Source organism: Octopus sinensis, linkage group LG20 (assembly GCF_006345805.1).
Source record: "Octopus sinensis linkage group LG20, ASM634580v1, whole genome shotgun sequence".
Taxonomy (NCBI): Eukaryota; Metazoa; Mollusca; class Cephalopoda; order Octopoda; family Octopodidae; genus Octopus; species Octopus sinensis.
Window position 1 is genome coordinate 9590071 of NC_043016.1, and position 14866 is coordinate 9604936.

The window sequence follows — 14866 nt, forward strand, 5'->3', positions numbered from 1 at the left end:
ACTAAACTACATCTGAAGAAAGCCATTGAACTGACTGTGAGAACACTACAAGTTCTGGCACACAGATGCATTGTATCCTCACTGACTTTCGCACTGCTACTACAACAGTCTACTCCTCTCAACTAATTGGTTGTAGCTTATCACCTGCACCAAATTTCACAAGATATACCACTCCCTTTCTCTCTCCCTTCAGCCTTCCTCTTTCTTTCCCCCCTCTCTCACTCCTTCCCCCTCCCCTTACTCTTTTTGTCTTTCCCTCCATTCACCATTGTCCACAAGGGACTAAACATAGAAGGGACAAACAAGGACAGACAAAGGGATTAAGTTGATTACATCAACCCCAGTGTGTAACTGGTACATATTTAACCGACCCCGAAAGGATGAAAGGCAAAGTCAACCTCAGCTGAATTTGAACTCAGAGCATAAAGGCAGACAAAATACCTATTTCTTTACTACCCACAAGGGCCTAAACACAGAGGGAACAAACAAGGACAGACAAAGGGATTAAGTCAATTATATCGACCCCAGTGCATAACTGGTACTTATTTAATTGACCCCGAAAGGATGAAAGGCAAAGTTGACCTCCGCGGAATTTGAACTCAGAACATAGTGGGAAACGAAATACCCATTTCTTTACTACCCACAAGGGGTTAAACATAGAGAGGACAAACAAGGACAGACAAAGGGATTAAGTCAATTACATTGACCCCAGTGCGTAACTGGTACTTATTTAATCGACCCCGAAAGGATGAAAGGCAAAGTTGACCTCGGTGGAATTTGAACTCAGAATGTAACGACAGACGAAATACTGCTAAGCATTTCGCCCGGTGTGCTAACATTTCTGCCAGTGTATTCTACAATAGACCCCAGGCCAACCAGCGTTTTGTGAGTGGACTTGGTAGGCAGAAACTGAAAGAAGCCCATCATGTATGTATATGTGTGTATGTTTTTGTTTGTCCCACATCACTGCTCGACAACCAGTGTTGGTTTGATTACATCCCTGTAACTTAACAGTTCAGCAAATGATATTGATAGAATAAGTGGTAGACTTTAAAAATGTACATACTGGGTCAATGCCCTAAGATGGCCCAAATTTGCAATAATTGTAACCAGCAAAAGAATAAGAGATTAAAAGAATAAGAGTTTAAAAGAATAAGGGTTTAAAAGAATAATGGTTTAAAATAATAAGGGTTTAAAAGAATAAAAGATATTTACCAAGTATTCCAGAACCTTCTTTACTTCCTTCCGATTTCTTCATATGTGGCAAAATCTGAATAAGATTTATATAATAATAAAAGTACAGAGCTTCACTTACATGGTAAATAGTTATGTATAGTTATACAGAGAATGGTACACCAAGCATATAGCGGACATTAAATGATGATGATGATGAGATTATATATATATATATATATATATATATATATATATATATATATATATACAGTGAAGGGCCATGCTCAGTGGTTAGAGAGCCGAGCTTACAATTGGAGGTCGTGAGTTTGATTCCAGGACAAGGGCTGCATGTTGTGTTCTTAAGCAAGACACTTTATTTCATGTTGCTCCAGTTAACTCAGCTGTAGGAATGAATTGCAACATCACTGGTGCCAAGCTGTATCGGACCCTTTGCCTTTCCCTTAGATAACACTGATGGCATGGAGAGGGGAGGCTGGTATGTGTGGGCGACTGCTGGTCTTCCACAAACAACCTTTCCCAGACTTGTGCCTCAGAGGGTAACTTTCTAGGTGCAATCCGATGGTCATTCATGACCAAAGGGGGTCTCCCCCTACACTGATATAATTATCAAATGGTATTATATAGAATTATACGTCGTACAGTTTTTTCCCCTGAATGCAATGTAGGCAGAGACCTTAAGAAAATACAGAGAAATATAAGATAATAAACATCAGATATTCCTTGGTTAACATCATAACATTTCTGCCCAAATTCACTGCTGGGATACCATTGTTTCTCTAATCTATAACCTTAGACAAACCTGCTTTGCATGATCAGATCATTTTTAGATTTTTGTAATAAACTTTAACCTATGAATGACAAGAAACACGGAGCAGAATATCAGGAGTGCTGCTACTCACCTGATGATATTTGTCAGGGGTTGAGGAAACAATTGTGGGACAAAAGGATGTGACTCCATGTTCCAGTAACTTCTTTGAAACCTTTTTCAATCCCAGCTCAACATTTTCTGTCTCAAGTGAAAAATCTATACCTTGGGCACCTGGAATAGATAAAGAAATTATTTCATGCTGAAAATAAGTAAATTCCTTACATATTACATATACATTTGAACATCCTTAACCCTTTAGTGTTCAGATTATTCTGTCAAACATAATGCCTATTGATTCCCATTGATTTGAATTAATCATGCATTATCTCATATCTTCAAGATCTTGATGGTGTAATTACTTAATGTAGAATAACATTGTAGGGTAGGTGTGAGGGCCTGGATCTGGTCAGTTTAAACATAAAACAGATTAACTATTTTGGCCGGATATGGCCGGTTTAAATACTAAAGGGTTATGGCATAATGACCTTCAATCCATCCATTTTCTTTGTCCATTATTCTTTGAAAGGTCATGGGAGGTGTACAGTTCTCAGGAACCTTCTCAATAGGGTCCAATCAGAAGTTGTCATCAATACACTTTCCAATTGAGACTATGGATATTTTCCAACCATCTCATTCTTCACCTACCCCTTGGTCTCCTGGTTGTTAGCTCAGTTTGAAACTATTTTGTGATTCTTTCCTGTGGCATTCAAATCACATGTCTATAAGCACTGGAGCTGTGACCTCTCAATGCAACATACTTTATGCAATATGCATAAATATACACATAAATAAGTAACAATTGATTTATAGGTATCAGTTCATAACAGCTGTTTCTAACAAGTTTTTTCAATTGATCAAGGAGTACATTACATCATTACAAAACAAAAAGGTTTTCTTTAGATGAAAGCAGGAGTTTTACAATCAAGGGCATTTAAAAAAATGTTTAATCCATAGCAGACATTTAGTGATTCCACGACTGGCTCTTGCTGCAGAATATTATTCCGCAAGTACTTCTGTATGAAGGGTGATATTCATTTATAGTTGTTGTGCAGGTATTTTATTCTGATCTCACTAGGTTTCTCTTTTTCAGGTACCTTATTCAACTGAATCTTGTTATATTGTAGATTCATACATAAATATACACACATGTACACATGCTTATGCAGGCAAACATATCAACAGAAACACACACAAACATACACACAAGAAGCTGGTATCTGAAAAGAAAAAAATTCCAGTAAAACAAATTACAAGGAAAACTAAAATTACACAAGCACTTTTTTTTTTTGTAATAGGAACACAAAGGATGGTAAACTAAGAGAGATATGAGAGAAAGAAATGGAGAGAGAGAGAGAGAGAGAGAGAGGGGAGAAACACACAGAGGGAGAGAGAGAGAGAGAGAGACAGACAAGCAAGAGAAAAAGAAAAAGCAAGAGAGATGCATGGAGAGAAAGAGAAAGGCAAAGGAGACAAGGAGAGACAACAAGAGAATAGGCCAATAAACGAAACAGTGAGAAAGGCAAGAGAGAGATGGGGATGAGAAAGAGAGAAGAGGGGGGGCAAAGAGGCATGAGGATGAGAGTAAGAGAGAGAGAGAGAGAGAGAGGAGATGGGAGAGATGAGGGGGAGAAAGTGTGTGGGGGTGGGGTCTAACACCAAGACGAATTCTGTATGGTTTAAGTAAACAAACCTTAGTATAACATTGCAATGGATTAATGGATTATCTTCATTTCAGACTATGCAAAAAAGACCACACACACACTATATATATATATATATATATATATATATATATATAAAGTGTATGTATGGTGTGTGCATGGTGTTATTTAGCCCCAGGTCAGCTTTGATAATGCATACTTCTAACGAAAAAAAAAAAAGCATTCCAGTAGTGACCATTAAATATTATTTTTATCCATTAAAATTTATAAAATAAATAAATATTATTTTGTTTTATCTAAGAACTACACTGCCCGATGTGTCCATTTTTGTTTTAAGCCAGGAGAGAGTGATTTGAAGAAGACTTAGCTATTGTTACTAGCAAATTAAGTAACTGTACATGGGTTCGTTTGTAGGCTTACATACATGTAAAGATTATATAAAAGATATAATGAATGATTGTGTGTTTGTGTGTGTGTGAGAGTGTGTGAGTACACAAATATATGTACATGTTTATGTATGCCTTTGGCAAATAGACTTTACTGAGATTTATCTCCCTTTTTCTTCTCGCATCTCATCCTTCCTACTTTGAGTCTCCCTCCTCTTTTTTCTGTGTTTCGTTTACGACCACTTTTCACTTATTGTTACAGACATACATTCACACCCTCACATATACACTCTCTACAATCTCAGCTACTTCAGCAACCCTCTCTCATTCTAGTTTCCAAGACACCCTTTTCTCAATGATTTAAACCAACCATCCCAGCTCTTACTGGTTTCTTTGATGATCCTCCTTACATCTCATTTATTTCTCCAACACTCACTCATTTTACCTCATCTTTCTTTCCCTCATCACATATCTATTTTTAATCTTTTGACCTCCCTCTATTTATCCACCTGTCCATCCATCCGTACCTATACATCCATACCTATCCACCCATATATCTCTATTATTCCTTTATCCATCCATCCATTTATCTATCTAGTTTTCATTTCCCTCTCTGTCTTTCCTTCATCTCACAAATCTTTTTCACCTATCTTCCCCAGCTCCTTCTCATTCTTCGTCTCTTTCACTTTTTCCTCCTCACCTTCATTCTCCATCTCCTTCAGATCATCATTTCTATAAACATGAGACAATATCCAAAAGACAAAACAGCCTCGGGCATTAACAATAACATCCTTTCAAAACAAGGAATATATATATATATATATATATATATATATATATATATCATCATCGTCGTTTAAAGTCCGTTTTCCATGCTAGCATGGGTTGGACAGTTCAACCGGGGTCTGGGAAGCCAGGAGGCTGTACCAGGCTCCAGTCTGATCTAGCAGTGTTTCTACAGCTGGATGTCCTTCCTAACGCTAACCACTCCATGAGTGTAGTGGATGCTTTTTTACATGCCACTGGCACAGGTGCCAGGTGAGGCTGGCAACGGCCACGATCAGTTGGTGCTAAACAGGAAAAAAGAATGGTTGGCTGCTTGAAATAACATCAGACAATTTCAAACATCAATTTAACCAATATTTGCAGATTTGTATCTGAAATAAAAAAATCATCATAGAAACTCTTTTCCAACCCCAATCTTTAATAATTTTTCTTTTAATATTACCAAGTACTGAGGTTGATTTGTTTGACTAAAATTCTTCACGGTTGTACCTCAGCATGGCTGCAGTCTAATGAATGAAGCAAGCAGTAACAAAAATAATAAAACAAAACAGTAGCAAAGCATATTCTACATTATTGTCAAGTTTATCTAAACTTTTCAAAATCTAACATTTTTAAACTATAGACAATATGTTTAAGATTTAAACCTCAGTACAAGCAGCCTCTAAAGTTTTTCTTTTCTTTTTTATGTGAAGCTTTTGGCTAGAATGCATGATCCACTAAAAACCCTAAAAACAAATTTTAAAAAAAGGATGGCTGTGTGGTAAGAAGCTTGCTTCTCAACCACATGGTTCCAAGTTCAGTCCCACTGCATGGCACTTATGGCAAATGTCTTCTACTATAGTCTCAAGCTAACCAAAGTCTTGAGAGTGGATCTGTTACATGGGCACAGTGTGTGTGTGTGTGTGTGTGTGTGTGTGAGTCTGCATGTCAGTCTGGCTCACAGTCTGCCTGTCTGTCAGTCCCGTACAACTGCTTAGCAACCAGTGTTGCTGTGTTTATGTCCCTGTATCTTAGCAGTTCAGCCAAACAGATTGATAGAATAAGTACCAGGCTTAAAAAAGTATTTCTTAGTGGTACCCCAGCATGGCCACATTCCAAATTGAAACAAGTAAAAGATAAAAGATATACTGGGGTTGATTTGTTCAACTAAAACCCTTCAAGGTGGTGCCCCAGCATGGCCACAGTCCAATGACTGAAACAAGTAAAAGATAAAAGATATACTGGGGTTGATTTGTTCAACTAAAACCCTTCAAGGTGGTGCCCCAGCATGGCCACAGTCCAATGACTGAAACAAGTAAAAGATAAAAGATATACTGGGGTTGATTAGTTCAACTAAAACCCTTCAAGGTGGTGCCCCAGCATGGCCACAGTCCAATGACTGAAACAAGTAAAGGATAAAAGATATACTGGGATTGATTTGTTCAACTAAAACCATTCAAGGTGGTGCCCCAGCATGGCCACAGTCCAATGACTGAAATAAGTAAAAGATAAAAGATATACTGGGGTTGATTTGTTCAACTAAAACCCTTCAAGGTGGTGCCCCAGCATGGCCACAGTCCAATGACTGAAACAAGTAAAAGATAAAAGATATACTGAGATTGATTTGTTCAACTAAAACCATTCAAGGTGGTGCCCCAGCATGGCCACAGTCCAATGACTGAAACAAGTAAAAGATAAAAGATATACTGGGATTGATTTGTTTAACTAAAACCCTTCAAGGTGGTGCCCCAGCATGGCCACAGTCCAATGACTGAAACAAGTAAAAGATAAAAGATATACTGGGATTGATTTGTTTAACTAAAACCCTTCAAGGTGGTGCCCCAGCATGGCCACAGTCCAATGACTGAAACAAGTAAAAGATAAAAGATATACTGGGATTGATTTGTTCAACTAAAACCCTTCAAGGTGGTGCCCCAGCATGGCCACAGTCCAATGACTGAAACAAGTAAAAGATAAAAGATATACTGGGATTGATTTGTTCAACTAAAACCCTTCAAGGTGGTGCCCCAGCATGGCCACAGTCCAATGACTGAAACAAGAAAAAGATAAAAGATATACTGGGATTGATTTGTTCAACTAAAACCCTTCAAGGTGGTGCCAGCATGGCCACAGTCCAATGACTGAAACAAGTAAAAGATAAAAGATATACTGGGATTGATTTGTTCAACTAAAACCCTTCAAGGTGGTGCCCCAGCATGGCCACAGTCCAATGACTGAAACAAGTAAAAGATAAAAGATATACTGGGATTGATTTGTTCAACTAAAACCCTTCAAGGTGGTGCCCCAGCATGGCCACAGTCCAATGACTGAAACAAGTAAGAGATAAAAGATATACTGGGATTGATTTGTTCAACTAAAACCCTTCAAGGTGCTGCCCCAGCATGGCCAGAGTCCAATGAATGAAACAAGTAAAAGATAAAAGATATACTGGGATTGATTTGTTCAACTAAAACCCTTCAAGGTGGTGCCCCAGCATGGCCACAGTCCAATGACTGAAACAAGTAAGAGATAAAAGATATACTGGGATTGATTTGTTCAACTAAAACCCTTCAAGGTGCTGCCCCAGCATGGCCAGAGTCCAATGAATGAAACAAGTAAAAGATAAAAGATATACTGGGATTGATTTGTTCAACTAAAACCCTTCAAGGTGGTGCCCCAGCATGGCCACAGTCCAATGACTGAAATAAGTAAAAGATAAAAGATATACTGGGGTTGATTTGTTCAACTAAAACCCTTCAAGGTGGTACCCCAGCATGGCCACAGTCCAATGACTGAAACAAGTAAAAGATAAAAGATATACTGGGATTGATTTGTTCAACTAAAACCCTTCAAGATGGTGCCCCAGCATGGCCACAGTCCAATGACTGAAACAAGTAAGAGATAAAAGATATACTGGGATTGATTTGTTCAACTAAAACCCTTCAAGGTGGTGCCCCAGCATGGCCACAGTCCAATGACTGAAACAAGTAAAAGATTAAAAAAAGCATGTGGATTATGATGATGGATTAAAGGAAACTGTTGAGTAGGTAACAAAATGTCAAACAATATTTAGTAATCCTCTATGTTCCGAGATCAAATCCCATCAGAACCAACTTTGCATTTTGACCTTTCAATGGTCAATAAAAATGCAAAGCATTGAAGTACTGGATGACAGATTATTTATTGCTTCGTTCTTTAAACCTATTCTGTACCTGACAACATACTGGCCCACCTATGACTCACCATGGTTTACAAACAGGTTTTGTAGCACATACAAAGCAACCAGATCATTAACCCCCACCAGTTCAATCCTGTTCAAGGACTTAGAGGAAAGAGACAATGAGCAGCCTCCTGTTGATTTATCACTGTTCAGTATACTCAACCATACCTAATGAGTGTACAAATGGGAATTTAATGTTGGGTTGGACTAAAATGGACACGAGTCAAACTGGACAATAAAATGAAACATTATGTAAAAAGCATAGATGATGGTGCCACACAAAAGGCACAGGTGATGGAGCCATGTGAGAAACACTGGTTCCACATCAAAAGCTCTGGCGATGGTGCCTCATGAAATGTACTAGTAATGGTGCCTCGTGAAAGGCACTGGTGCCACGTGAAAAGCACTGGTGCCACATGAAAAGCACTGGTGCCACGTGAAAAGCACTGGTGCCACGTGAAAGGCATTGGTGCCACGTGAAAGGCATTGGTGCCACGTGAAAGGCACTGGTGATGGCGCTATTTGAAAGGCACTGGTGTCACATGAAAGGCACTTGTGAAGGTTCCACGTGAAAGGCACTGGTGATGGTGCCACGTGAAAGGCACTGGTGATGGTGCCACGTGAAAGGCACTGGTGATGGTGCCACGTGAAATGCACTGGTGATGGTGCCACGTGAAAGGCACTGGTGATGGTGCCACGTGAAAGGCACTGGTGATGGTGCCACGTGAAAGGCACTGGTGATGGTGCCACGTGAAAGGCATGGTGATGGTGCCACGTGAAAGGCACTGGTGATGGTGCCACGTGAAAGGCACTGGTGATGGTGCCACGTGAAAGGCACTGGTGATGGTGCCACGTGAAAGGCACTGGTGATGGTGCCACATGAAAAGCACTGGTGCCACATGAAAAGCACTGGTGCCACGTGAAAGGCACTGGTGATGGTGCCACGTGAAAGGCACTGGTGATGGTGCCACGTGAAAGGCACTGGTGATGGTGCCACGTGAAAGGCACTGGTGATGGTGCCACGTGAAAGGCACTGGTGATGGTGCCACGTGAAAGGCACTGGTGATGGTGCCACGTGAAAGGCACTGGTGATGGTGCCACGTGAAAAGCATGGTGATGGTGCCACGTGAAAAGCATGGTGATGGTGCCACATGAAAAGCATGGTGATGGTGCCACATGAAAAGCATGGTGATGGTGCCACATGAAAAGCATGGTGATGGTGCCACATAGAAGGCATCCAGTACACTCTGTAAAGCAGTTGATAGCAAGAAAGGCATCCAGTTGAAAGGCATCCAAACCAAAACAGACTATGGAAGCTTGTGTGGTCACTGGCATTCCCAGCTCCTGCCAAGCCATCTAACCCATGCCAGCATGGAAAAATGGACATAAAAATGATGAAGGTGATCTTCACAACAAATTTGTATTCCACAAAACACAACCGAACCAAGGGTACAAACAAACTCTATACAATGTAAACTACTGCATGACAGGAGGGGGGTGCACAGTCCACCTCGGTACACTAGGTGCTGAACTGATAGAGATCTCCAAAATACTCTATTATCTGTCAATAATTAAAAGTCTACTCAAAAATTACTAAGTAAACCTACTTAACAGCCACTATTGCAAAATCAAGACTGACAAATATAATTATTTAGATACACAAGCAACATTCCTGGTTTAAGTGGTGCACTACCAATCTGTCATAAATGTTCTTTACAGGTAGATAGCAATATTACAATAAACGTCTTCTTTTTGATTTACTTAGTATTTTGAAAAGATAAAAATTGGTTAAACCGGAGATAAAAATCTACAGTGAGGGTTAATCATTAAGTTAAATAAAAACGAGTGAAAGGAAACGATACAAGAAGATTTTTCAATATAGTTTGCAGTGGTTAGTCTAATAACTTCAACTTAGCCATAGTAACTTTATCAAAGATACTCTGTGACACTATAAATGACACCTTTATATATATATATATATATATATATATATATATATAATATATATATATAAAAATTCAGGGTGAATACTTGATAATTGTAAGCACCTGTATATACCATTTGGTGGTAGAGTATATTAATCAAAATAAAAACATGATGCCAAAGATTCAGCGGTACATATTATTAGACGGATTTATAACAATGCATAATGTGTGTCTATGGCCTTCTTCAGCCAACGTAGAATCTATGATGTAATACATGTCCTTGAAGTAGTAATTGTGCGCGGCTGAAGAAGGCCATAGACACACATCATGCATTGTTATAAATCTGTCTAATGAAGGCCCGAAACATATGTACCGCTGAATCCTTGGCATCATGTTTTTATTTTGATTAATATAACTGTAGCGATTAGCCTATTGGAGGTTATTCACTTGTGGTCACAATGCTTTCTTGCATTGATGTAACTTTCCAATGGAAATAACTTTGCAACAAGACCTGTCCACCACAGTGGATTTTTGTTAATGCTCCATTCCCATCTGAAATAATGTTTCTCTTGTAAAGTGCACCCATGCTGGTGCTACATAGAGTGCCTGCACAGGTGCCACAAAGTGTGCCCGTGCTGGTTCCACACAAAGAACACCCACGCTGGGGTCACACAAAGAGCACCTGCGCTGGGGCCACATAAAGTGCACCTGCACTGGTTCCACAAAGTGCACCTGCGCTGGTGCCACATAAAAAGCACCCATGTTGGTAGAATGTACAAAAGCACCCAGTAGACTGTAAAGTGGTTGATGTTAGGAAGGACATCCAGCCACAGATGAAGGCTGGCAGGTATTTCAGCTGAAACGTGTTAACAACAAACAAGATGAGGACAAATATCCATCGAATGTAAATAATGGTACTTGTTTTATCAACCCTAAAAGGATGAACAGTTAAGTCAACCTCAGTGGAACTTGAACTCAGAAGATAAAGACAGATGATGAAATGCCACAAGACATTTTGTTCAATGTGGTAGCAATTCAAGCATATTCTTTATCTGGTATTTATTCTATCAGTTTTATTGATAAATGCTTAAGTTAACTTTTTATGCATAGAGACACTACCTGACATATTTTGTTTGCCTACCTGAAAGGATGAAGGGCAAAGTACTTCCAGTACAAAGGCAGATTCTTCTCTGTCTCTAGAAGAAATCTTCTGTGATCAAATCTGGAGAGGGATGGGTTCTACTAGGTTTAAAATAGACTGAATCATGCCCCGATAGCACCCTTAGGACTCCATCAGAATTTGTAGACCAAATGAAGGAAAGACATACATATGACAGGCTTCTACAGAGTTTCTATCTACCAAATTCCAGTCACACAGGCTCTGGCCAAATCCAGACTATTCTAGAAGGGACATTTGTGTGAGATACCAGACAAGAGAATAAAACCATTGTAATTTCAAAGTGAACTTTTTTAAAAATGGAATTTCAGATATGGAAACAAAACCTAGAATCGAAGGACCTTAAAGAAAAGTTATCAAAACCAAATGTTTAATAAGTATGAAGAAAGAGAAAATCCTTACCCCCACCTTCAAGAAAACGGTCATGCTCCATTTGCAAAAGCAGAATCAGTATGAATTCCATAAGGTGTGTCAAGTGAAAACAATAGACACAAGAGGTGTAGTGGGACATGGAAGAGATGCAGTGCTGCAGCCAAACAGGAAAATTAGATTCCAGACATGGCAGGTGCACTGAGGCAATAAGCACTAAAGAGTGCTCTGGAAATGGATACTTCCAAGCACGGGAGCAGCTTCCTAGAAGTAGTTGATAGCTTTTAATTAACTAGGTAATATAATTAGCAGTAGGGGAAGATTGTATAAAAGCTTGTTTGTGAAAGGCATTGCTGTACAGCAGCAAGTCATGGATCTCAAATGTGGAATACCTGCAATGACTTAAAAAGAAATGAGGCACCCATTCTTTACACTGGATCTTCTATGCTTAGTGTGCTTGAACAATGAAGCATAAATATAAGAGTAATTAGATGCGGCATACAAGAAACTGTGATGGTATGAGCATGCAACGAAGATGAAGAATGACAGTTGCATAAGCAAGTTCTGAACGCTTAAAGGAAATAGTACTTGAAGAGGAAGACAAGGCAGATTTGGTATGAGCTATGGAAAACGTTCTCTACACATTACATCTTATGAAAAAGAATCACAGAGGCAATAAGCAGTGCTGCAGATTTCATGCAAGCTTCATGAAATACTTGTTAAAACAGTGGAGTAGTGCAGAGGCACACACACACATACACCCTGCCTATTGCCCATTACATCCCCTCACATCTCCCACTATCTTTTCTACTCACAGTACTTGTTCAACAGCCTTTCTGGTCTCCTCATATCTCTCCATATAAAGCCATCCATTATTGAAAGGAAAACACCCAAATTGATCATATAGAGTATCTCCCATCCTATTACCACCATCATCACCTTATCTCTCTCTCCCCTCCATGCATCATTCTATCCACCCGTATATAATATTTGGGTAGCACTGCATCTCCTCCTACTCAACCTATTCCAACATAGGGTGGCGAGTTGGCAGTATCATTAGCACACTGGGTGAAATGCTTAGCGGTATTTCATCTGCCATTATGTTCTGAGTTCAAATTCTGCCAAGGTCAACCTTTGCCTTTCATCCTTTCAGGGTCGATTAAATAAGTACCAGTTACACACTGGGGTCGATATAATCGACTTAATCCATTTGTCTGTCCTTGTTTGTCCTCTCTGTGTTTAGCCCCTTGTGGGTAGTAAAGAAATAGGTATTTCATCTGCCATTATGTTCTGAGTTCAAATTCAGCCAAGGTCAACCTTTGCCTTTCATCCTTTTGTGCTCGATTAAATAAGTACCAGTTACGCACTGAGGTCGATGTAATCAACTGAATCTTTTTGTCAGTCCTTGTTTGTACCCCTCTATTTTTAGCCCCTTGTGAGCAATAAAGAAATAAAATCTATTCCAACATCCTTTTCATTTGCTGACACTCTCACTAACCCCCAAGAACACTGCTTCTTCCTTTTCCTTACTACTATATCCTTCATGGTGAAGACACATGGCTTAATGGTTAGGATATTGGACTCATGAATGTAAAATCATGGTTTCAATTCCTAGACTGGGCAATGCATTGTGTTCTTGAGCAAAACACTTCATTTCACATTGCTACAGTCCACACAGGTGGTAAAAATGAGTAATCCTGCAATGGACTGACATCCCATCCAGGGAGGAATATACACACCAGAAAAACCAGGAAACTAGCCCCTATGCTCCCTACAGAGTAATGTAGACTAACCATATCCTTCAAATATTTGTGTATTACTCTAACCTTTACCACCCTTCCTCTTTACAACAAACCTGATTCAAGTTGGTTTTAAGAATTTAGTCATAGCAGCCTTAAATACTATACTTAATATAAACCCAGGTGTTGCTGCATGGTGAGAAATTTGCCTCTCAACCATATGATCTCAGTTTAAGTACACCTTGGCCTACAGTGGAAAGACAGGGTCTTCTACCATGGCCCTAGGTTAACCCACTCTAATCCTGATGAACCAAGCAACCCATGTAGAGACAGAAAGCAGACCTATCCACCCATGACTGGATCGATCTATTCAATCCACCCCATCACTCTTAACATAGTGCTAAGACTAATATTGTTCGTTTTTTTTTTGTTTCTTTTTTAATGGAAATTTTCAATTCTACCTTTTAAAAAAAAATTATATGAGAAGCTAGGTGCAGGAGTGGCTATGTGATAAGAAGCTTGCTTCCCAACCACATGGTTCTGAGTGCAGTTTCACTGCATGGCACGTTGGGCAAGTGTCTTCTACTATAACCTTGGGTTCTACTATAAACCTTGTGAGCGGATTTGGTACATGCAAACTGTAAGAAGCTCGTCGTGTGTGCCGGCGCGCGCGCGCGTGCCTGCGTATATATATACATACATACATACATACATACATACACACATGTATGTATGTGCGTTATGTATCTGTCTGTTCCCCCGCCACTATCGCTTGACAACCGATGTTGGTGTGTTTACGTCCCCGTAACTTGCGGTTCGGCAAAAGACACCGATAGAATAAGTACCAAGCTTACAAAAAATAACTCTTGGAGACGATTCGTTCGATTAAAGGTGGTGCTCCAGCATGGCCGCAGTCAGATGACTGAAACAAGTACAAGAATACAAGAATTCAAAATGGATTAAAATATGAATTCTGGAAGTCTTTTTTCTTCTCGTGTGAGTGGAATTAACACAAGATCCAAATAATCTTATCTTTTATTTTTATCCTTGACAGATATATTTAAAGCTAAGTGTAAACTTTAAAGCTAAGAGAAAAAACTATTAAATTACTGCCCTTGTAATTTATATTGTAAAGAGTTATGTCCCCTTTCAAATCCTTTGTCGAAGAGTTATCTACTCATGACATTAGGTTTTTTTTTTCCTTTTAACTTCAATTACATTTTTCTATTTATTTTATCGGCAGGTGATCCATTTAACCCTTTCATTACCAACCTGGCTGAAACTGGCTCTGGCTCTGTAGTACAAATGTCTTGTTTTCAAAAGTTTTGAATTAAAATCTTCCACCAAGCCTTAGTCACAATTTATGTTCCTAACACTAGCTTAATGTTAGTTAGGTTAGTTAGTTAATTTGGCTCAAAAGCAAATAGCAAAGGCCATGTAGGGGGACATGGAGTTAAGTACAGGGTGGTGTTCATGTAAAGAGTTCAGGCCACTTGAGGTCAAGGGAGGCTTTGAACAAAGCGGTCGTCGGCATCTTCACCATCTCGTCTGGCAGCTTG

The 14866-nt window shown here is 39.4% G+C and overlaps 1 protein-coding gene across 1 annotated transcript in view; it reads right to left on the reverse strand.

The window, feature by feature from the left end:
• Window positions 1-14866, reverse strand: part of LOC115222672 (N-acetylglucosamine-6-phosphate deacetylase) — a 70520-nt gene that overhangs the window by 28400 nt on the left and 27254 nt on the right. Inside the window, exons 3-4 of the mRNA XM_036511499.1 lie at window positions 2097-2236; window positions 1216-1270 (exon numbers count right to left, since the gene is read on the reverse strand). Coding sequence (XP_036367392.1) covers window positions 1216-1270; window positions 2097-2236 — 195 coding nt within the window. The remainder of the gene's footprint in view (window positions 1-1215; window positions 1271-2096; window positions 2237-14866) is intronic.